The 23,882-nt window shown below is 47.7% G+C and overlaps 1 protein-coding gene across 7 annotated transcripts in view; it reads left to right on the forward strand.

The window, feature by feature from the left end:
* The first annotated feature begins 21,843 nt into the window (after window positions 1–21,843).
* Window positions 21,844–23,882, forward strand: part of WNK2 (WNK lysine deficient protein kinase 2) — a 118,661-nt gene continuing 116,622 nt past the window's right edge. For all 7 annotated transcript variants that reach the window (XM_027732562.2, XM_027732563.2, XM_027732558.2 and 4 more), the window contains exon 1: window positions 21,844–22,651. In XM_027732562.2, coding sequence (XP_027588363.2) covers window positions 21,920–22,651 — 732 coding nt within the window. In that variant the 5' untranslated portion in view covers window positions 21,844–21,919. The remainder of the gene's footprint in view (window positions 22,652–23,882) is intronic.

Here is a 23,882-nt window from a genome sequence, read left to right on the forward strand (position 1 = left end):
ATTGCCAGCCTCAGAAATCTATTTCTTACATCGAGAGCAGACCCTGGGGAACTGCAAATGTACCAAAGGTTTTCTAGGCACCATATGGTGGTTATGAAAGAACCTAACACAGGCTTATTTTTGAGTCAGAAGAATGGAAGAGAGGAGGGCTAAATCTTGGAAAGCAGCATGTTCATGGTTATGAAACCCAATGTGGTAGACAAGGCTCAAGCCCTTGGCACTTCAGCAACAATCCTGGCTCCTTCTCTATTTATAAGTGTTCCTCTAGAGGGGCATTAATCAAATGAGAAAATACTCTTCTGCTCCAGCCTAGGAGTGAAGAAACTGTCACGACAAAAGAAAAGCAAATAGAGCTATTTTAAGATGTTGGAAGAGGCATTAAATGCAGCCATGTACTTGCAGAAGGTTGTTGCCTTGGCTGCTGTCTCTTGTCCTGGGCTGTGAGAGCCGTCGAAGCCCAGCCTTGCCCCAGGCAGGCAGCTCTGCAGAGCTTGTGTCATCCTTTGATAAAACAAAGGCTGATAGTGCACAGCTACCTACAGAAATGCTGGCAAAGCATTTCAGAGAATGTTGATAAAAGCAGACTGAGCGCCTTTAGGACATCTGCCTCGCTGTGATCTCCTGCCCCGTGTCAGAGAGACACCGTGTGATGATTTCCTGTAAAGCCATTAGAAAGTGTCCAAAGGAGGGCTGTGAAGATGGTAAAAGGTCTGGAGGGGCCGTACAAGGAGCAGCTGAGCACACTAGGTCTGTTCAGTCTGGAGAAGAGGAGACTGAGGTCAGACCTCACTGGGGTCTGCGGTTTCCTTGGGAGGGGCAGTGGAAGGGCAGCTCTGATCTCTGCTCTGTGTGAGCAGGGACAGCACCCAGGCTCAGGTTGGATCTCAGCAAAAGGTTCTTCCCCCAGAGGCTGGTTGGGCACTGACCAGGCTCCCCAGGGCAGTGGGCACAGCCCCAAGGCTGCCAGAGCTCCAGGAGGGTTTGGACAATGCTCTCAAGGATAGGGTGGGATTGTTGGAGTGTTCTGTGCAGGGCCAGGAGTTAGACTCTATGGTCCTTCCAACTCAGGAGATTCTGTGATTCTATGGTTTTACTAGTGCTGGCACTGTCCTTCTCCATGGCATTCCCAACACCTCTGCTTCCTTCCAACCACAAGCTTCCATGTTTGGGAAGGATGGGGTTATGTGGTTTAACTGCCTGTACCCTGCTCAGCAGGACAGAACCCACTGGGGCTTTGGTTTTATGATGGGTAGAAGTGCTGCAAATCATCAGTGATTTGCTCATGACATTCCTCTGATAAGCTCACACCCAGTTTGGCAAAACCCAGCTCCTCTGTGTGTTCCTTGTAGGAGAGAAAACTTTCAGGAATACTTCCAGGTTGGCTTTACCTGCTTTTTAGCAGTAGCAGGTTACAAAGAGGTCATGGGAAGAGGGGTCCTGCTGCAAGGCCATGTCCATCAGAGGAGCAGAGTAACTCAGCAAGCTCAGCCCAGCTGAGCTCAGCTCAGACTGTTTGTTTCAGGTTACTGATTCCTATGGGAGAGGGTCGAGGGGAGGGAGAAAGAGTACTCAGAATTAGTACTCAGAATTCTCACTTTTAGCAAAAAAGATCTATTTGGCACATTGGAAAAATGCATTTCCAAGCTAGTGGTGGTTTCCTTGCTGTGCCACAGTCCCTGATGTTGCCTGCTTCATTAATTCCTTTATATCCTTGATATGAACAATCTTAAGGACAAGCAGACTTATTTAAGTAGGTCACACTTGAAACGGATCTTTTATTGTTCCAATGTTTCTATTATTTAGTAATTAAACCAAATGGATCTGAACCCAATAGCAGAATTTGACACTGAATAGTTAATTCTGCTGTAAAACCTCCAAAATCCCTGGGAAGAGCCGCTTCAGGTGTCAGAGCTTCAGTGCAAAGGATAAAGGTTTATTTTTGTTCCCCTGTGGTTCAGATCAGGGATGTCCAATCTACTGAACACAGATACAGTTTCAACTACTTATTGAAGTTGGAGTCTATTGGTAAAACTAGAATAATACTTTAGAAAATATAAATGCTAAAAAGAGCAAGCTTGAAGAATTCCCTGCTGAGGTATTACCTTACTGCCTTCTGGAGAGCAATTCTGCCCCAGAAAATGAAATAGAGAAAGATCCAGCTGTAAGGGGATATTGCACAAAGGGGAGAACAGAAGATTTTCCCTTAAAATAATAATTTGAAAAAATTTTAATAACTGGTTTTATTTAATTTTTAGCAAATATTTTCTGCAAACCTCTGAAAAAGCTTTGTCAATCCATCTGTCAAACGGTAAATTTGTACAAAAGATTTTCATTCTTCAATTTGTCCAAACTTGTAATGAAGTGCACTAAAGAGTGCTCTGTGCCTTGTTGTCAAAGGTTGCCAAAAATTAATTAGAGTGCCTCCCTGATGCATGACCTGAAAGCCCCATGTTTTAGCTGCTTTTCCAGCTACTGAGATCTTTGGGATTTTTGCACTACTCCCTTGATTGCAGCAGTATTTAAGAAGCAATGATAATATGAAATGACACTGTTTGAAATGATGATGATCCACTATAAAGTACAAACAGATTAACAGAAAACCACTTACAACTAGGAACAGCAGAAGCATTAGTTGTCCTTCTCGGTACAAATGCCAAGCTATAAAACTTTCTAAAGCACCAGCTAAATAAGAAATGGAAGGCCAGATGAAAACTAGGCGTCCTTATTGAAATCCATGATTGCTTCCCACAGTTTTCCACCATCGGGCAAATGCCTGGCTTTGACTTCCATCTCCTGGAATTGAGTGCTTATGCCAGTTTAGGTTCTATATTCTAAATTTTACTGAATGTTGTGAGCTCGTTTAACTGGTTGGCCAGGAAGTGACTTCCCCAGTAGGAAAGGGTAGGATCAGCTTGTTGGAAGCCGGATTTAGGTGATGCTGTGCCCAGGGAAGTGCTGAGCCACCTTCAGCTCCTGTCACAGGATGGCACGTTCACCCTCTAGAAATTATCACCCTGTTTATAGTTTAATACATCATAGAGTCATGGATTGGTTTGGGCTGGAAAGGACTTTAAAGGTCATTCCTTTCCACCCCCCTGCCATGGGCAGGGACACCTTCCACCAGCCCAGGTTGCTCCAAGCCCTGTCCAACCTGGCCTTGGACACTCCCAGGGATGGGGCAGCCACAGCTTCTCTGGGCAGCCTGTGCCAGGGCCTCCCCACCCTCACACTCTTTCATTACCAATGTAATGAAAATTATAGATTAACCTTTTCAGTGGGCACTGAGACACACCAGCTCCTCATTCGTTCCCAGTGACGTGCTCACTGTTCCCTGAACCATGAAAACCTGCAGCTTGGGCATTTAACTGTGAAAGCCACACACTTCTTTTCCCTGTCTAATTCAAATTTCCCTGTCTGATACCAGTTAAGGGTGGTGTTCAGGTGATGCCCGCTGTTCCAGCTGAGGGCTCTGTGCACTGTCAGCTCGTGCTGCCAGAAATCATTATCCCTTCCTTGCTTTGGTCTCCAGTAGCAACACAGATTTCTCCCCATCTCTGGTGTTCTGACAGAAGCCCTGAAAAGTTATATATAGTTTTTTGATGAAAATCCCAGAAGTAAACAAATTCTTACAGTTATGGAAATAGCAGGGATTTTGAAGCCTTTGAAGACTAGCATGCTTTTCAGGAGGGTGATGGAAGAAATCACTGAGTTTTGCCTTAAATGCCTGCAGCCCCCCTGGTGTTCAGGGACAGCAGACACTACGAGCACCATTTGAAATAATCGATGACTCAGCAGCTTGCTCTGCCTCTCCCAGGGTGATGGGCTCATAAGCCATTGATCTCTCATCCAATATGCAATTATACATCTCCCTCTTCCACTCTTTCCCCGGGGTTGCGCCCGTGATTAGTGCGGATTGATTCCATGCCAGTGGGGAGCTGGGTGTGTTTTCATGTTTGGGGGGGATGCACAGAATTTACTCCACAGAACCTGGGTGTCAGCCACTGAAGGGAAGCACATTTCATGGGAAATGGAAGTGGAGGGTCAAAGGAACAACTGAGGCTTTCCTTCATTCTGCTTCGTTCTCATATAGCACAGCATCACTACGACCTCCAGGGAAAGGACAAAAATGCTCACAGAATTTAGCTGACATCCAGAAGAGGAATTAGTGTGTTGGAAAAACCGTGTCTTTTAAATTGTTCTAATTTCCAAATTCACATTCTGAGCTAGTTTTCCATGCTGGTATTATCATGAAATTGGGAGGCTATTATTGGAATTCCACCCTCTGAGACAGCCATTCCATTTTGGTGCTGTGCACTCCATATGACCTTTTTAATATTCTGTTGCTTGACTGCTGCCTATTCTTACTCTTTTTGCTATTTACAGTTTTTCAGCCCCATAGGGAAAGAATAACTGCACTGACTATTAATGACAATGTAGACTGCTAGAATGAACAAAATGGTTCCTCAAACAGCTACAGCCAGTGCATTTATGAAGTTTAGGATGTAGAGCAGACTCATCACAATGGTAGTCCTCAGCTCTATTCCCACTGAAGTTTCTGAGTGTTTTGCCATCATCTCGTTCATTTGTAGAGAGCAGGAGCAGCACCAAAGAGCTGTTCCAACATTTACAAGATCATGTAAAATTGTAAAGAAAATGGGAATTACAAATACAGGCTTAGTGGGGTTTTCCTCCTGAAGTTCGTCACAAGTAATAAGAAATGAAGCCTTAAAAATGTGAAACTAAGAAAGAACAAGAATATGCATTAAAAAAAATCAGGATCAGGAAATTCTGATTAAATTTATATGCCCGGACAGCAAAATTGAGATCAGAAAGGTACACTCGGATTTTCAGCACAACTGTTTTATGGTATGAGAGCAGTATCAAATAGGAAGGAAAACTGGCAGAAACCTTTTGGTCTCTCTGGCCCTCAGTGCCTGGCCCATGTGTCCTGCCCTCTGGTCCCCTCTGAGCATCCACAGTAAATCTGTGGTACTGAAAGGTTGGGAGTGCCAGGAGACACCTCACCCTGCTCTGGAAGACTGACTCAGGAGATAAGAGATCTGTCCTGCTTTCAAATGTTTATTTTAAAGAACTGAAAGTTAGCAGAAGTTTGAAGATGTGTTATTGACAGCGTTGTGTACCTGGCTGAAACCCAAAAAATGGATTTAGAGCAGAGAATTAATAGTATGTATGATAACAGGCCATTGCAAATTTATGAAGTTTGTGTTTATGAAGAAGTTCTTTTACACCTGCCTGAGTGATACAGAGCAGATATATATCCTTCTAGTACTTAGAGGGGACTTATAAAAAATGAGAGTGACTTTTTACATGGACAGATAGTGATAGGACAGGGGGGAATGGCTTCAGATTAAAAGAGAGGAGATTTGGATTAGATATTGGGAAGAAATTCTTCCCTATGAGGATGGTGAGGACCTGGCACAGGTTGCCCAGAGAAGCTGTGGCTGCCCCATCCCTGGAAGTGTCCAAGGCCAGGTTGGACGGGGCTTGGAGCAACCTGGGCTAGTGGAAGGTGTCCCTGCCCATGGCAGGGGGTGGGACTGACTTGGTCTTCAAGGTCCCTTCCAACCCAAACCATTCTGTGATTCCATGATACTTGCACACTTAAAGAAGCAGAAAAGGAATATGAGCTTAATGTACAGTAGGATTCTTTTTATTTTTCTCTCTGTTGCATTACCGGCTTTAAGACGTGAAGGGCAGCACTCCTGGGCTGTAGAGTGTTTTTCATTTGCTTGTTCAGCATCTGGCACAGGACAGAAGCTGTAACACTCATAGTTTTAAAGAATCATAGAATCAGTAAGGTTGGAAAATACTTCCAAGATCATCAAACCTTCAACCAAATCCCACCATGGCCACAAAGGGCCATGTCTGCTCTTTTTTTGAACACTTCCTGGGATGGTGACTCCCCCACTGCGCTGGCCAGCCTGTTCCAATGCTTAAACACTCTTTCAGTGAAAATTTTTTTTCCTAATATCCAGCCTGAACCTCCCCTGGTGCATCTGGAGGCTGTTTCCTCTTGTTCTACTGCTTTTTACCTGGGAGAACAGACTGATAACCCCTCTTGCTCCACCCTCCTGTCAGGGAGTTGCAGAGAGTGAGAAGGTCCCCTGTAAGCCTCCTTTTCTCCAGGCTGAGCCCCCCCAGCTCCCTCAGCCACTGCTTATATTTGTGCTCCAAACCAAAACATCTCCAAAGTAACAAACAGAGGAGAGACGTGAGCTTTGGCTGAAGGGAGAAAATGCCCCTTCACTATGAGCTGCCTGAACCAGGTTTAGTCTCTCATTTCTCCACGTGTGGATGCAGACTTCTGCACCTTCTCAGGTCTGTGCTTGGGGGAGAAGATTAGATTGGCTCAACCACAGGCTTTGTGTCCTCGTAAAGGTCGTGTGTGAGCCCCCAGGATCATAGGCTGGGATTAAGAGTACGGTCTCCCACTGCTTAATTCTTTTGGTGCGTTGTCTGCCATGAAGAAAATTACTACACAGCACAAAGATGGGAGAGGAGAGGAGAGACCCACGCTGATGATTGACTTTGCAGTATCATACACAGAGGGCATGGGAAGCAGTGCCCAAAGAGGGGCTCTGAGCTTGTACGGGGAAATCTGCCATCAGAACGACAGGGATTATATCCTTCTGTATTTCTAATCGTACCCTTGTCTGATCTAATCTAAAGCCTGAAGGCTTCTTGCTGGGTGAAAATTGCATGTGGAAATAGAATCTAGATAAGATGCTTGTCATCTTAATATCAAAGCACCCGAGTCCAGGATGAAAATGACAGGGTTTTTTTTTTAGGAAAAGAAAGACTTTTCCTTCTGCGGGGCTCTGTGAAGAGTGTGATTCAAATTGTCCCCAGTTGTTGGACTGAAGAAAGTCAGAAAGTCAGTTGGGTTTCAGAAACATGGTCATGGCGTGGTGGAACTAAATTAACTATGACAAATTCATTATCTCGTGGTTTTATATGTGTTTTTAGCAATTTCTTACCACCTTCATCTCACCACATAAAATACCTGCAAACATACCTCCATCACTGATTCTGTGTTTATCTGGATTTTATGGAAACAGGTGGCATTAACTGGTTCCTGCCACTCCTGTCACACCTCTTGGCTTTCTGCAAAAGCTGCTTAAAAATCGGCACCAGGCTGAAAGTGTCTCGCACAGAGATTTTTCATTTAGAAATAATGGCTTTTAGATTTGCTTTCCCCAAATTATTTAACACCATGGCTCAGAGTATTCCAAACAACTCGCAGACCCCCTCGTGGCACAGGTGAAAGAGCAGCACATTGCCCCAGGCACGATGTTTAGATCACACACCTCTCTGGGTGGTGTTTGGTTTCAAGGCAAAAATAAATGCATTTAGTAGCAGTTGTGTTGGGGTTGTCTTTGAGGATCGCTGGCAAGAGAAAAAGGATGATAGGCAGGTGCCACAATGACTGATAAGTGGAGGAGAGCAGTGCAGGAGCCTGGTTTGGGCCAGAGCTACTGCATGAGCAAAGGCAGATGTCTATAAATAAAGTACATCAGATGTAGAAGCTGATAAGGAGAGAGGAGAGCGTGAAAAGTGTGCTCTTTGAGCCAAATGAAAACATATGGCTTAAGCTTGGGTTGTGTGTACTGCAATTAACACTGTAAAGGTTATCAGAATATTTCCCCCCCATAGCAAGAACCAGAAATATTCCTTTTATCCCAGAATTAAGAGAAACAAGAAAAATACAGACTCTCCAGGAGTCTGTTTGCAGCCCAGTCCCCAGGGAGAGGAAGGGAGAGGGTGAGACACCCCTGACATTCAGCAGAGGAATCCCAGTTATGCCTCCTCTTTGCCAAGTCCAAATCTGTCTCTTGTGAGAATGTTGCTGGATTGGTAACGTTCAGCATCAAGGAATTTGTGCACAGCAAGGCACTGGCTCCCAACTGGAGGTGGCTGAGGGCTGATTTCAGGGGCTAAAGGGAAATCAAGAACCTTTCTCTCCTCCACCAGCCCTGCTGCACAAAAGGACCCTTTCTCTAAAGCTATTTCTGCTTCACATTTGCCCTAATCAAAGAAAAGGGACTCGTGTCCTTGTTAGCCCGTGGAAGGGCTCTCTGATGCAGGTGCAGGAATTCTCAAAGCAGTTGGGGTGGGTTAGTGGTTCCTCTTGCAAGGAACTGTCTGTGTTAGAATTTTTCTGGGCAATTCTGGCCCCTCAGCCATGAGATACCATAGTACACAAATGAGGATGATGCAGTGGCTGCTAATGAGAGCAGGTTGAGGTACAGAGTATATTCCACCTGATTTATAGCTCCTCTAGCATCAGAACCACCTGGGTAGTAGACAAACCCAAAGAAGTTTTCCTACCTGTCCTAAGGCAACTCCAAAGCCTGTCCAGCCCCTGGTGGGGACTTCTGTGTGTCAGTGAATAACTCCTGGCTTTGTGTTCTCTGTGGCACCTCGCAGGGTCCAGAGCTGGCACAGTTGATCTGGGGCACCTTCTTTTGATGGGATGGGCCACTGTGGTTCTGAGAAACACAGGAATTGAGATGTATTCTGTGACACTACAGATTAATTTATCAATGCAAGAACTGAGGAAACTGAGAGTAATGTTCTTTGAAGCATCTCTAACTCAGGTCTGCTGATGAGGGAGGCATTAAAGCCTGTATTGCAAAACCACCAACAGTGTGATATCTCAGCTGCTTCTGCATACCCTTGTATTTGCTCTTCAGCACTATGATCTTACAGTAAATAAGTGAGACAGGGATCACAAAAGAGCTCAAATATTGCTCCTGGATGATGTTCTGTGGAGTGTTCACTAGCAGCCTGCCTCCTGGTAGCCTTCTGGTTTGGGGTTTCTCATAGCTAATAAATAGATTTAAACCCAAGCAAAGGGCAAATTGCACAATTTTCTGATATTTCTTCCCACATAAGCGACTGCTGGAAAATCCTGGCTTGACAAAGAACTGTCCAAATCCCACTGCCCTCCTATTCCTCTGAGACAAATCGAGTCCTTAAAGCAAGCTAATATCCCTTTGGGATCTGGATTGTTTGGTCTCTGCACATTGTACAGTTCTTAATGCCCCAATTCCTCAAGTATTCCTGGGAGCCCTGAAAGCCAGTGGGGGCTGGACCTGTCCCAAGCTCCATTCAGCTCAGTGAGGAGGCCCTGGCACAGGTTACCCAGAGAAGCTGTGGCTGCCCCATCCCTGGAAGTGTCCAAGGCCAGGTTGGAGGGGGCTTGGAGCAACCTGGGCTGGTGGAAGGTGTCCCTGCCCATGGCAGGGGGTGGAATGAGATGGGCTTTAATGTCCCTTCCCACCCAAACCAGTCTGTAATTCCACAATTCTGTGACATCCACCCTTCAGCTGCTGAGGATCAGCTGCACCTCGATGTGAGGGAGGAACTGTCCCCTCTGTCTGAGGCTGGATAGTTTCTCTGTTTGATCCCTGAACATGCCTTTCATGCATCCCCTGCTCACAGGGGAGGATCAATACACGCTACAGTTCTTTCTAGTATTTTTTGGGGGTTGCCAAGGAGACAGTTGTCTGTTTACACTTTACAATCCCGGCATTTGGGCCTGATTCCTCCAAGAAATAGTCTGGGGTGGGTTTCTTTTCCCTCTCAACCTTGTAATTCCTCAGCATCCCATCTCCCTACCTGTGCCCTCCCCTGTCATTTCTCTCAGCACTTGGAGAGCCCTGATCAGGAGAGGGGAATGTCCTGGGATGGAGAGGGCAGTGATCTGGTCAGGATCTGCTCCTGGGATAGAAGAACCATTTGTCACAGACCTGGGTCTCCACACCCACACTCCAAAGGATTTTTCCCCAAAACTTAGGGACCAGGCACAATGTTTCAAAGTAGCTACAGGATAACATGTAAAGACACACTGTCACACAACACACGACTATGTTACATATTCCTGCTGTGCCTTAGTGCAGATAAAGAGTGAAAATCAGCCAGTGTCTCTTTCCTTTTTGGCTTCCCAAACCTTCTCCAGCCTTCCCAAACCTTCCCTTTCCCTGCTGGCTCTGGTCCAGGGCCATCCTTATCCCCCACAGCTCTCCAGACACAGATAGAACAGCTGCCCAGTCTGGAGTGTGTGCAGTCTGAGTAACGTGAGAGCCACAAATCCTCAGGAGACTGATACTCAGCGAGGAGAAAGCAGATGCTTGTGCAGAGCTGGAGAAAGGCAGCAGATCCGCATCGCTAGACAAGGGTGGGTGCATGTTTTTGTGTGTCAGATCAAAGTGGGAGACAGTCAGAAGCTGAACCTGGGAAAAGGAGGCTGCTATTCTGGAATATTATGGGTTGTGAAGGCAGGGATGGCAACAGAGCACAGGGTTCAGACAGAGGGATCGAGACAATACTGAAAGCATCACTGCCTCTGGAATACGTTCTAGGCTGAGAACACATGTTGCTAGGAAACTTTTATATTAAAAGACATTCATCTTTAAGCCCTGAGAAATAGTAATAGCTTCTCCTCTGTGCTAGGGAAGCTCTTTTAATGTCAGTCCTGACGTTACTGAGACAAGTAATATGTGAGAGCGAGAAAAATACCTTGAATTATCTTGGGCCAAGATTAAAATCTAACATGATTTTTAGAGAGCTTGCAGTGTTTAAATGAGCTTTAGTCACTCCGGTCTGATCAGTAGGATACTGATAAAACATAGAACCATAGAGCCATAGAATCTCCTGAGCTAGAAGGGACCCACAGGGATCATCCAGTCCAACCCTTGGCCCTGCACAGAACACCCCTACAATCCCACCCTGTCCCTAAGAGCATTGTCCTGAAATCTGTCAGACTTGAGGCCATGACTACTGCCCTAGGGAGCCTGTTCCACCCTCTGGGAGAAGAACCTTTTCCTAATATCCAGTTTAAACCTCCCCTGACACAGCTCCATGCCACAATGGCCATGTTTTGTTCGATAAGATGTTATATGTAATAAGAATTGAAATGTGTCTGCAAAAAGTTTTAGTTGTTCCAATGCAGAAGATAACTTTGACTTGTGGCAAGATTCAACAAGTGTCTGAGGAGGACAGGGAATCCAATTCCTTCAGGTTATCACGTTGCCACCCAAGGGTTTTCTGCCTTTCAGTGTTCCCATTTCATACAAGTTCTGTACACAAGTCTCAATAGGTCACAGAGACTCCTTTGAAAATCATCAAATATCTCTTCTAACATCTTTCCAACATATTTGCTGATGGCAAAGACCTCCTTCCTGAGCAGAGAAATCTGGAGAAAAGAGTGAAGCTACTTAAGGGCTTCCCTGATCAAATGAGACATGGAAATCTGGTTATAGTAGTTCCTAATCCTAACACTGTAAGATGATATTACCTATTTTTCTTGTGTGCATTTTGTTCACTCTTTTTCCTTTGGTGGGGGCCGTTTTTCCTTCCTTCCCTCCCTGGCTCGAGGTACTGCCATCCTAACAGTCCCAGACTGATCTGATTATCAGCCCTGAGATGCCTGATGGTTGGAGTGGCAACTTCAGCACCTTGCTGCTGCCACACTCTCCATCATGCCACTTCAGTCAGGGAATTGTGCAGTAGTTGCTGCTTTTATTCTACCAGTGTGGTCTCTCCTTCTATGTCCTGGGCACAACTGACTTATTTCCCATGCTAAATTCAGAATTTAAAATATGTTATATGACATATAATGGTCCTCTTCAAAATAAACAAAGGGCAAAAGACCCCCCCAAACACTACTGGTAGAAGTTTTCTGAATAACTGTAATGGACTTCAGTTGTTGCAGTCACTATGGGACATGTCCCAGGGTGTTGGGACCTTTCCCATAGTGTGTTCAGCCTCTACCTCTGCTCGGGGGGTGCACTGCAATTCTGAATTATTCACTGAGAGGGGAAAACACCCTGCTGGAGTTGAGATTAAACATGGTAAGTGAACCTAAAAGTGACATCTTTAGAGTTCTGTGCAATGAAGATTGTCGGGGGTTTTTTTCTGGGTGAAAATGATGGCCTTTATCACATCAGCTGACATAGCTGGAAAAAGCAGACATGTTTTTAGACTTTACCTAATCATAAATAAAGACCTGGCTAGTGAAAATAGAGTGGAAATGGCAACCTGAACCTGTGGGATGGGGCGGGACTTCTGAAGGTGTTCCCGCCTTGGGGATCAAGACTGTCAGCACTTGTAGTACACTGCTGTCTTTGTGAGTTTCTCTTGCCTGCCATAAAGTTCTCCTAGTGTTTCCAAAAAGGGATATGGGTTAATTTAACCTCTGGGAACACACCAGAGCAGGAACCATCATTGGGTTTGGTGCTGGTTTGCCCACGTGTGTCCTGCCCAGAACAGAAATGAGCAACACCAGAGGTTTGTGGACCAGATGTGTATGGCCGTAGAGGCCCTGATTCTGCAGGGGGTTATGCAGGAGTGTGGAACTTGCACAACTCACCTCATAAAAAAAAAAAATCTGCAAAGAGATTGCAAAATTGTATCCCATTATGCTGGCATTGATAGTCAGTTTGAATTTCCTGGTCTATTTGTATGAAATCCAATGTAGCAACATTTCAGGAAAAACATTTGCTACATGTTTGCCAAAAGTACCTGTAACATGGAGGTGTTCTTTGTACCTGGTTCCAAAGTGAGAAGATCATTGAAATATTGGCAGTAGAGATAAGTAGCCAAATATGCACTCTATTAACAAGGAATTGTTCAAATTTTTCCATTCATATATTTATTTAAAATATTTATCTAATGATATGTCTCTTCAAGGACATGATGCATCTGCAGCTCAAAGTACAGACACGCATGGAGTTGGACTCAATGATCCTTATGGGTCCCTTCCAGCTCAGGATATTCTGTGATTTCATGGTAACCAGTGGGATGGATGAGTAGATCTGTACTGCAGGATCACAAGTTGAATACTATGTGGATAATAACTGTATTGCAAAGAATCTTTCTCTCAGTGCCCTACTCCTCTGCCACCTATAAGTAGGAGAACATAAGTAGATACATAATTAATTATGGCAGGATGAAGGGAGATCAGTAACCTCTGAAACCATTCTAATGCTCGCACATTATAGCAACACCTTCTCTCATGTGCCACTTGGTGGAGCTTAGTGATTTTGGCTATCATACATTGTTCTGCAAGCTTAGCCTTTGATTACACAATCAGTTGTCACTGGGTCTTGAAAATGGGCCAAATCCCTACCAAGGAAGTAAACCCAAAAGTGTACCATAAGTTCTAAACAACTGAGATGCTGGTGCCCAGCTGGTAATGACTTTGGTAACCATCCCTTCTCTTGAAATCAGTGAAATACCTAGTGTTTTAATTTCAAAGGAGGAGTTAAAATACGAGCTTAGGATCTTGGAATTTCTGACATATAGGATGGGTAGAGTTATGTCACATTTGGTTTATTTTTCAGATTTAGAATAGTTTTATTTTCCCTGACAGAATTTTGGGAATGTGTAGATGTATCTGGGTGGGAGACCTCACGGTTGTTTGAAAGCATGTTTTTACTCATCAAAGACAGGGACAATGATCCATAGTCAAACAGGGAAATTATTATGTTGCACACCATTTCTGCCTTCATTTAAATCAATGGCCAGTCAGTTCAACAAAACCAGAACTGGGACCTTGGCTAATTATGTGCTCAGACAAAACACTTGTGCTTAGAGCCTACCTGGAAATTCAGGATATTACAGTGATTTGGCTCTGTTATCATCTAAACTATCTGTTGTTAAATATAAATTAGTTGCTCTACAAATCTTAATGAGTCCTAATTTTGTATGTTTGCCTAATACTTTCCTTATTCTAAATCATCAGGTGAATAATACTGTCCAATGAGTGCTATCTGGTGTTTCGGGGATTCTGAATTTTAACACCTGAACCTGAACTCCAGACCTTGGTGTTTGGTACCCAAAGTGAGATCTGTTGCTTTTACTGTTGTAGGTATGTTGTAAGGAACAGGTCTCAATGGCTCCTCCTAAGCCCTTTCTCATGCAGGATGCCGACTGCCTGAGCAGAGTCTTGAGAGATCAAGGTTCCATGTGCAGCCTTCTGCTGTTGTCAGGGAAGAGCAGGAAAAAGAAGAGAGAATTCAGTCCTGGAATCTATTGTATGCAGTCTGAGGTATCTTCAATGGATTTTCTGGCTTCCTCTTGGGAACTGGAAACAGTAATTGCAGCTTCTTTACACCGTGGTATTGCTCAATATCTCTTTTGTTGTGTTGGACTGACAGATGAGAAGCAATTTTTTGACACAGCAATGTGCCGTACGTATTTATCAAATACTGAGAACTGGTATCAACATTCCTCTGAAGCAGCATTTCACAAAGCGTAAGAGTGAGAACAAAATTCTGTCAGGAGCTCTAAAAGCAATTCAGAATTGGCTGTGACTCTCTGAAACCTGCACCAGTGGCTGGTGTCCACTGTGTCTCCACTAATACTTATTAGAAGGAGAAAAGCCACACATGTAATTCTGCCCAAAAGGATGATGCAGCTTGAAGTGATTTAGCCTGGAGAAAATGAAGCTCAGGGGGGACCTTTTTGCTCTCAGAAACTACATGAAAGGAACGTGTAGCCAGGTAGGGTTTGGTCTCTTCTCCAAAGTAATAAGTGACAGGACAAGAGGAAACAGCCTCAAGTTGCCCAGGAGAGGTTTAGATTGGATATTAGGGAAAATTTCTTCCCCAAAAGAGATATCCAGCTCTCGCAGGGGCTGCCCAGGGCAGTGGTGCAGTCACCGTCCCGAGAGGGATTTAACAGATGTGTAGATGTGGACTTGAGGACGTGGTTTAGTGGTGAACACAACAGTGCTGGTTTAGTGTTTGAACTCAATGATCTTAGAGGGCTTTTCCAACCTTAGTGATTCCATGACTTTTTCAGACGTTTTCAGGGGAGCAGGCAGAGAGAAGAGCAAGATTATACTGAGCAATTACATATGACTGCACTTGATGACATGAGGCCACCCCTCCTGTACAGCCCACGTTCTGTGTCCTGCATTGATTCAATCGATGGACCTCTTTATCCTGATTGTTTTGCCTATTTTCCAATGATCCCTTAGCATTCCAGAAGGGCAGTCAGGACTGAAAGGCCAGGTGCTGTGCACGTCAATCACCTTGGGACTGCAAAAAGTTCCTTGTCCTTCCTGTGACCCCCAAAATGGGCTTGGAGTTCTGTGTGTCCATGTGGTGACACCCCTCAGGAAGCCAGTGGCGAGTGCTGCTTACCTAAGAGCATTTCAAAATGAAGTGTCAGTGTGCTGGACAGGAGGGTGGAGGAGGAAGGCTGTTTGGAATTCCTCAGGTCTTTTGTTTGTGTGTGACACAGTCTCTATATAACTTATGTGATTTACCTTTGTAAATATTGTTTTCACTTCAGGAGTTTGTGACTTTTGACTGTTCCTCTGAGTGGTGGGTTCAGAGTCACTGGAACTAGTCAGGCAAACAGAAATCTCAAACCCGCTGCTGGTTCTGACTCGTTGATGACACGACCCAGTCACTAAATGCCCATGGCACCAAGGGAGGGGTCGTGCTGAGGTTTTGTGCTCTCACCACTCCTTCAGTTCATAGAAAAGCCAGGATCAAAGAGCTCAGTGTAACGAGCAGCGTTGCGTGGAGACGAGATCAGCAGATGTTCTTATTAAACTTAGAAGAACTTATGCCCCATCTTTTATGTCAGGAGGAATAATGGCACTGTCATCATGTCTTAAATTGGCCTATTTTGCAACACAATGTGTTAGATGGGCTCTTTGATAAAATACAGCTCCATGCTAAAAATAAAAAGTAAAGGCTATTCACTTGCTCAACTTCAACATTACCATTTTGGAGAGTCCTAACCGTGCTATGAAGTGCTACATTCAGCTCCTTGATTTGGTCTATTTTGCTCTGTTCTTTGTTTTGATCTAATCCTTACGTTGCTCTTTCCATCTATTTTGTTTTCATTATAAAGGTACCTCAGGGATCGTAGCAGGAAATGGCACAAAAAGGGGGAGAGGTTTTCAAGAAACCCAACGTGCTGTTTGAACTCTTGCAATCCCTGTGGCCTCACAGGAGAATTGGGAAATTAATTGGGTCATTCATTTGGGTTTATGGCAGGCTCAAAGCCATCATTTCCTGGCAAATAAAAGCAGATAAATAATTCAATACAAACTTTGGAATTATGCAGTTATTTTAAAACAACTATTCATCCTCGGTCAGATTTGGGGTGGGAAAGGTGACAGCCTGCCTGTCTGAAAAATAAACCTCACCTTCATGAAGTGGTACGGAGAGATGATGCTCCATGAAAATTGTATGGAATTGTAAAATAACTGTCATTTTGCTGACTCAGCTGCCCTTCAGGGAGGCCAGAGCACAGATCCCTGGGCACAGCTGCCTCCTGGGCCGGGGACCAGCGAGCACACCTCATAAATCTGTACAGCAATGAAGACACTAATGCCCATTACTTCTGTGCAGCATCATTAAGCTTGTTTATTTAAGGAACCTGAGAGGTAATGTGGTGGCATATTGTTATGCCTATTAAAATCTGTAGGAATTAAAAGCACGGAACATTTTTTCAGTCTAAGCTTGCCATGCATGTTATAACAATGTGTTGTACCAGTGTCATACTGGAGGGCAAACAAGGATAAATGGAGCTCAGCCCCTCCCGGAGTGAGTGATGCACACCTTCCCACCCCTCTCTGCCTGGCTCCCTGCACTTGCCAGGTGAGTTTGCCAACAGCATCCATCATTTGGACACACAGAGACGCTTTTTGACACCTTTGAGATAAGTTTGTATTAACTCGGTGACTTAGAATCATAGAATCCGAATTGTTAATGTTGGAAAAGGCCTTTAACATCAAATCCAAACATTAATTTGAGACCAACTGATACTTAGGAAGAAGCTCTTTACTATGAAGGAGGTAAGGCCCTGGCACAGGTTGCCCAGAGAAGCTGTGGCTGCCCCATCCCTGGAAGTGTCCAAGGCCAGGTTGGACAGGGCTTGGAGCAACCTGGGCTGGTGGAAGGTGTCCCTGCCCATGGCAGGGGGGTGGAATGAGATGACCTTGAATCCTTCTAGGAATCTATGATTCCATGTTACTTGAACTATTGTATCTATGTTGTGTCTATAAACTAATAGCTAGAACAGAACACAGATGACCTAGTGAAGAATGTATTGGGAAACTGGGTTTTTAAATGGTTGTTATTGTTCTTTTAAAGAAAACACAAATACTATATAACACTACATTAGGGTCAGTACCATGTGCAGGTGTAAGAGCACATCCTGGGTGCAACTGAAATTAGCTCTCAATAGGTATTTGCCCTGTTTTCAATCAAGCTGTAAATTACATAAAAAAGCAAGTTAACAGGAAAGTGGAGGCCAATATAAATGTTTTCACAGTCCCCTGCAAACATTTATTTTAAACAAACAAAAATTTCTCCGTATCTGAGAACCTGAAAGTCAAGTTGGTCGAACTGGACTGAACTTCCTCACTCACAACTAACAAATTTGGGAAGAGAATAATGGCTATTACTTTAAAACTAACACTAGCTATTAACTGGGACAAGCTGTCCTGCTCTGTGTCAATGAGCTGCTGACTGTTCCTGCCATCAGTGAGGGGAGTCACAGACAGACCAGTGTTAATCTGCTTGTCAAGTGGAAATGCCCATCTGTGCTCTGGGACAATGTGTGGCTCACTCAGCCTCCTGTGTGGAGAGGGAATTTCACCCAGGGGATGAGCAGCTTGGCTTTCATACCTGCAAAGAGCAGTTCTCCAAGTCAAAGGCTTGATTAAGGTCACGCTCTGAGGTAGCACCTTCACTACCTATTAGTTGAAATGTGCTATAATTTCCAATGCCATCTGCACACCAGTGAGCTCTCAAGGGTGAAGGTGCTTCCAGCTTGCTCTGGTGATTGTTGATGCTCTAACAATTGGGAAGACTGTAACTGTTTGTCTTTTTCCATGCCCTTTGTCAATAACGCATACTGATGTAGTCTGCTGTGATTGGTGACATAGTGTCCTTATGTCTGTCTGTCTGCTGGCTTGCACAGGGCTGAAACAGCTCAGCAGGAGAGTCAATAACACATTTCTGTTCTGGGTAAAGCAAGGAAGGTAGAGGGACCCTAATAAAATAGCTAATCACAGGATGGGTAAGGTTGGGGGGGACCACAGTGGGTCATCTGGTCCAACCCCCCTGCTCAAGCAGAGTCATCCCAGAGCACATGGCACAGGATTGTGTCCACAGCTGGTTCTGGAGTATCTGCAGTGAGGGAGACTCCACACCCGCTCTGGGCAGCCTGTTCCAGGGCGTGGTCGCTGCACGGGAAAGAAGCTTTTACTTATGGAAACATAAGGAAACATTGTAGGTGTCTGTTCCCGTTGGCCGAGGGGCTTTGTATTGATGGTAGAAACAAGAGAGTGTCCAACCCCTCTGTACAGGGTGGGCTGTGTGCCGGCTGAGCTCTCCTCCCCGAGCGTGGGACGCTGGGCTGGCTGTGGGACAGAGGGCAGAGGACGCTGCAGAACCAGGGCTGGGCATCTCCCCAGCTCTGTGTCCATTGCTGACACTGACACCTGGGAAGCCTGGAATGACAGCTCCTGACAGTTCTCTGTCTTCTGGGGAACACCCCACTGCTGGGAAGGGCCATTGCTACCTGCTGTGGAGCTCTGGATCAGACAATGGACCAGCCCCAGAGCTGCCACCCCACTCTGCATGTGTGACACTGCTGGAGCCTGGTGCTGGTCCTGGTCCCCTAGTGCCACACACTGCCACGTGCTGTCACACTGCTGCCCAGAGCCACTCAGCTGGGGGTGAGGAGCAAACATAAGGCAGCATGGACAAGGTTAAACACCAGCAGCGGGGAGAAGCTTTTTCTTTCCATGTCAGTACTAAAGATCCTCCATGTAACAGATTCAGAGCACTTGATAGTGGATCATGATTAAGTTTGTGACATGCAAATTGTGCTAATTTTTCAGTAGACAAATCAATACGGGAAGAGCTCTGGGCGCCATCTGGCACCGGACAGCACAACAAACACTGGAGAAAGCTCAGCTGTGAGAAAACTGGTGTGAGAACAGGTCTTGTTTTGCTTGCAGAGCCCTGGGAATGGGTCAGGGGACATCACTGCAGCCTGGTAGTGCCCGTGTGTCCTCCTGAGGCTGGTTTGGGATACTCTGCTTGCCTGAGAGTGTGCAGATCCCTGCTTTCCACAGAAGGCCTGGCCATGACAGGCAGATGGGGGAATCCAGTCTCTTTTTTTTTTTTTTTTTTTTTCCCCATATTTTTCTTGATTGTGGATTTTGGGGTTGGTATTTGGTCAGCTCTAGAATATTCCCCTTTTTTCCTGTCCACCTGCAGAGTGAAACACTGCCAGCTACTTATAGCCCTCTCATTAGCCTGAATCTTGTCCCTTTTTCTACATATGGTGGGACTATCCCTTGTTGGGAAGAGAGTTCTAGGTCAATTTATGTAATAAGAGGGAGAAGGTGTCAGAGCTCTTCACATTCCCTGCTTTTCTCCTGGTAACTGCAGAGGGCTCTCTGTGTGTGGAACCACCATCTGTGGAGAGGAGCAAAGCTGAGCTTACAGGACAAATGTTTGGGAATTCTGGGTTTGTACACATCACACAAATCTGTGTTTTACGCCACAATTGCAAGTCCTAGAAATATCATTGATATATGAACACTTCAAAAAGCAAACCACTGAAAGATCAAATGCATCCATGATGCTGAATTATTAGTCAACTGTGATTTATAAAAATAAAGCACCAGAGTTTCCATTGACAATAACTACCCATTTTATTTTAAAAGGGTTTTTTAAAAAACCCCAATTTTTAACTAAAAATGAATTAATTAAAAGAAGAACTAATTATGGTTGCCTGGCAGTCAGCTTCCTTTCCTTCAGAAATCTCAGGGAATAATTACTTGCTAAGCCTTCTCTTTTTATACTTTTCTATTTACTTAAATTTTAATTACTAAAACATATGGTATGTTTGTATGAACCTAATACTTGAGAAAGCAGCTTGGCAGCAGTGGTGGCCAGAGTCCTTTTGTGATTTTACAGAGCAGAAATGTCACAGCTGTCACCGGGCGCAGCCTTTGGCAAAGCTCATGTCCCGCATCTCCGACCTCACCTGGGGGTGAATCACAGAACGGCTTGGGCTGGAACAGATCTTTAAGTTCATCTCATTCCAACCCCCTGCCATGGCAGGGACACCTTCCACTATCTCAGGTTGCTCCAAGCCCCGTCCACCCTGGCCTTGGACACTTCCAAGGATGAGGCAGCCACAGCTTCTCTGGGCAACCTGTGCCAGGGCCTCCCCACCCTCAAAGAGAAGAATTCCTTCCCAATATCCCATCTAACCCATCCCATCCCACTCTGGCAGTGAAAAGCCATTCCCTCTTGTCCCGTCATTCCAAGCCCTTGCTCAAAGTCCCTCTCCAGCTCTCTTGGAGCCTCTTTAGGCACTGGAAGGGGCTCTCAGGTCTCCCTGGAGCCTTCTCTTCTCCAGGCTGAACAACCCCAGCTCTCCCAATCTGGCTCCAGAGTAAAGGGGCTCCATCCCTCTGATTATTTTTGTGGCCTCCCCTGGACCCGCTCCAACAGGTCTGTGCCTTTCTTGTGCTGATGCCCCCAGAGCTGGATGCACTGCTCCAGGTTCTGGAAGCACAGCTCGGTCTCTGGATCTGAGTTCCCTTTGTCCAGCCTAATTCCAAGTGTCAATCACACTGAACCAAAGGGTCAGTATTCATAGAGTGATTTATGAACTGCCTAGAATGAAGGAAAAAAACCCAACCCTGTGAGACCGGTCATGTGTTCTGACCTGCGATGCTGTAGCACAGGGGCTGTGTGGTGTTTGCAGTGGCCAAGCATGGCTGGTCGGCCCCTGGTTGTGTTTTCCATTTGAGGGATGCTGAAAGGTGCCGAGTGGGAAGAGTATCTGATTCCCTCTAAGTCACTTTCCTGGAGATAACGGGCTGCTTGGCGTAGCCATCTCCTGGGTCCAGAGACCGAATGGAACTGCGGGACCGCTCTGCTCACCCACACCCGCACCCTCGCGGGGGGGACGCTCTCGGGGACATGCTCCGAGGGAGATGTGTGTGTGTGCGTGTGTGTGTGGGATGCTCCAGGGGGATGCTCTGGGAGGGATGCTCTGGAGGGGACGCTCTCGGGGCGATGCTAGCAGGGGGATGCCCTCGAGGAGGGTGCTCTCGGTGGATGCTCTCGGTGGATGCTCTCGGGGCCGCGCGGGCACCTGCCGGGCGCGGGGCGAGGCGCTGGCGGGGCGCAGGACCCTCCCATTGTCTGCGGCGGGGCCGGGCCGGGGGGGTCTGGGAGGCTGGGGACACGACGGGGGCCGCCCGCCCTCCGCAGCCTCATTGGCGGCCGCCGAGCGCCGGTGCCTTAAATGGGCGCCGCCCGGGAACGCTCCCCATTGACAAAAGCGGCGGCGGGGCCCCCGCAGGCAGAGCGCGCCGAGCCGCGGGGCGCGGAGCGGGAGGCGCGGCCGGGCCGGCGCTGCGGCGGGGGCGGGCTGCGGCGCAGGGGCGGGCCGAGCCGAGCCGAGCCGAGCCGCGGAGCCCCGCACCGGCAGCGGCTGCCCCGGCCCCGCCGCGCAGCGCGGGCAGCGCACGCTCGGCGGAGCCGCCCCTCCTCCCCCGCATGGCGCCGAGCGCGGCAGCCCCCGGCCCCGCACGTAAGTAGCGGCCCCGCCGCGCCTTTGTGCGCGGCCCCGCCGCAGGTGAGGCGGCCCCGCCGCGCACCTCAGCCCGCAGCCGCACCGGCGCTCCCGGCCGCGCCCCTGCCGGGGACAGCGCGGCCGCGGCCCGGCCCGGGGGCCCGGCTGGTCGGAGCCCCGGGGCCGGGGGAGGTGCCCGGGGGGGGGGCCGGGCTGGGCCGCGGGGCTGCGCTCGCCCCCGCGCAGGTGGCGGCGCGGGCGCGGCTCGCGGTGACTCCCCCGGGCCAGGGCGGCGGCGGGCGCTGAGACCTCGGGCCGGATGGAAACTGGGGGCGATGCCAGAGCGGCACCTCGGCGGGGCGGCAGAGGCGGCGGCCGTGGCGGGGTTCCAGCGACTGCCGAGCCCGGCGCTCCCCCGGCTGCGGACACCGGCGTGAACATGGATGGGCCCGGCGGCGGGGGGAGCGGGGCGGCCGCGGGCACGGACGCTTCTGCAGTGCCGGGAGCCCCCGGAGCCCCTGGAGCCCCCGGGGCCCCCACCCCGCCGCCCCGCGGCCCCGGCTCCAGGGACCCCAAGCTGGTCCACCAGCGGTTCCTGCGGCGGAGCGTGGTGGATTCGGACCAGGAGGAGCCCGCGTTCGACCTGCCCGAGGCGGAGCACCAGCGGAGAATCATCCTGCTCCCCAAAACCAGGAGGATAATCGCGGAGCGGGCGAAGGCGGGGCAGGGGGCGGCGGAGGCGGCCGGCCGGGAGGCCGAGCCCCCCGGGGAGCCGCGGGCAGCGCCGGCCCCGGGCAGCGCCGCGAGCGCCGAGGAGCAGAAGGAGCCCGGCAAGGATGCGGAGCGCAGAGAGGCGCAGGATGCTGCCAAGGACCAGGGCAAGGCTAAGAAAGAGGAACCCGAGGAAGAGGCTGACATGAAAGCCGTTGCCACCTCGCTGGATGGCAGGTTCCTAAAGTTTGATATTGAACTCGGGCGGGGATCCTTCAAAACGGTCTATAAGGGTCTGGACACGGAGACGTGGGTGGAAGTCGCTTGGTGTGAACTGCAGGTAAGACCAGCTGATCCTCCTTTGCTTTTTTTTTTTCTGCCTTATAAGCCGGGAACTAAGGGCACCGTGCCGGTATCATCCAGAGCGGCTCAGCCCTGCGCAGCCTTTATGGTCACCATCGCTTAGGATCCAGTGTCTAACTATAGCGCCATATCCCTATTGGCTCGGGATCTACCACCTTATGTACACTCCTCCCACGCTTAACCCGCTCGGCCCGGCGCTGCTGCCGCCGAGGATGCCGCGCTGGACCCGGCCTGGCGCTGGACCCGGCCTGGCGCTGGACCCGGCCTGGCGCTGGACCCGGCCTGGCGCTGCGAAGGTCACGCGTGGCGGCCCCGGCCGTGGGAAGCGGCCGAAGGGAGCGGGGCTGCCCGGCCCGGCCCCTGCCCCTTCGCGGGGCAGCAGCTCTGCGTTAAAATGACAACGGCCGTCAGTGCGTTTTCATGAGCAAAATTCTCTTTTGCTACAAATATAAATGCATTACGGTTTCATAAAGGGTGAGAAGCTGCTCCCAGCCCCCCCGCCCTGACCTGCCCTCTTCTCTGCCGTGAAATTGTCGGTGTTGGCAGCTTCTGGTGAATCAAACCTTCCAAAGGGCCCCAGTGCTTGCCTTTTTTTAGGCATCGTGTGCCTAGTGCTTTGGTTAGGTTGAAGACCTGTCCAAATACCTCTAGAAAGGAAGATTTTTACATAAAAGTTCTAGATCTTCAGATTGAAGTTATATCATCCAGTAATATTTAAAGTAATCCTGTAATATCTAAAGAGAATGAAGGTTTAGATACTGTCTCTCGCTGGTTTTTGCCTTTTGCTGCTACCCCGTTCTTGGTGATTTTTGTATCCTTCTGTAAAAACGACCATAGTACAATGCTTAATTTTTTCCTTGTGAAGCTTTTAGCGTCTGTTACCTCACTTTCATTGGCATCCATTTGAGTGAGACCGATCTAAGAGAAAAACCTAGGACAGACTTTTATTTTTTTTTTTTTTATTTTCAGTCTGAATTACCTTGTAATTTAGGTGGAACTAGGCTTAAATCATAGTTACAATTTGGGGTCTTTAAATTCCTACTGGGTGACTGAGCTTTATGGCCTGCAAGAGTTTGAGAGTAACGTGGAAATAAGGTGATATTATAATAAGTCTGAGCTCACGATTGTTTGTTTATTTTTTAATGTTGGCCCAATCTGTTTGTAAATCACTCCTGGCTGCCTAGGATAGCTGGGGATAGACGTGCAGC

Source organism: Pipra filicauda, unplaced genomic scaffold (assembly GCF_003945595.2).
Source record: "Pipra filicauda isolate LSUMZ 115617 unplaced genomic scaffold, ASM394559v2 scaffold433_size896684_pilon, whole genome shotgun sequence".
Lineage (NCBI taxonomy): Eukaryota > Metazoa > Chordata > Aves > Passeriformes > Pipridae > Pipra > Pipra filicauda.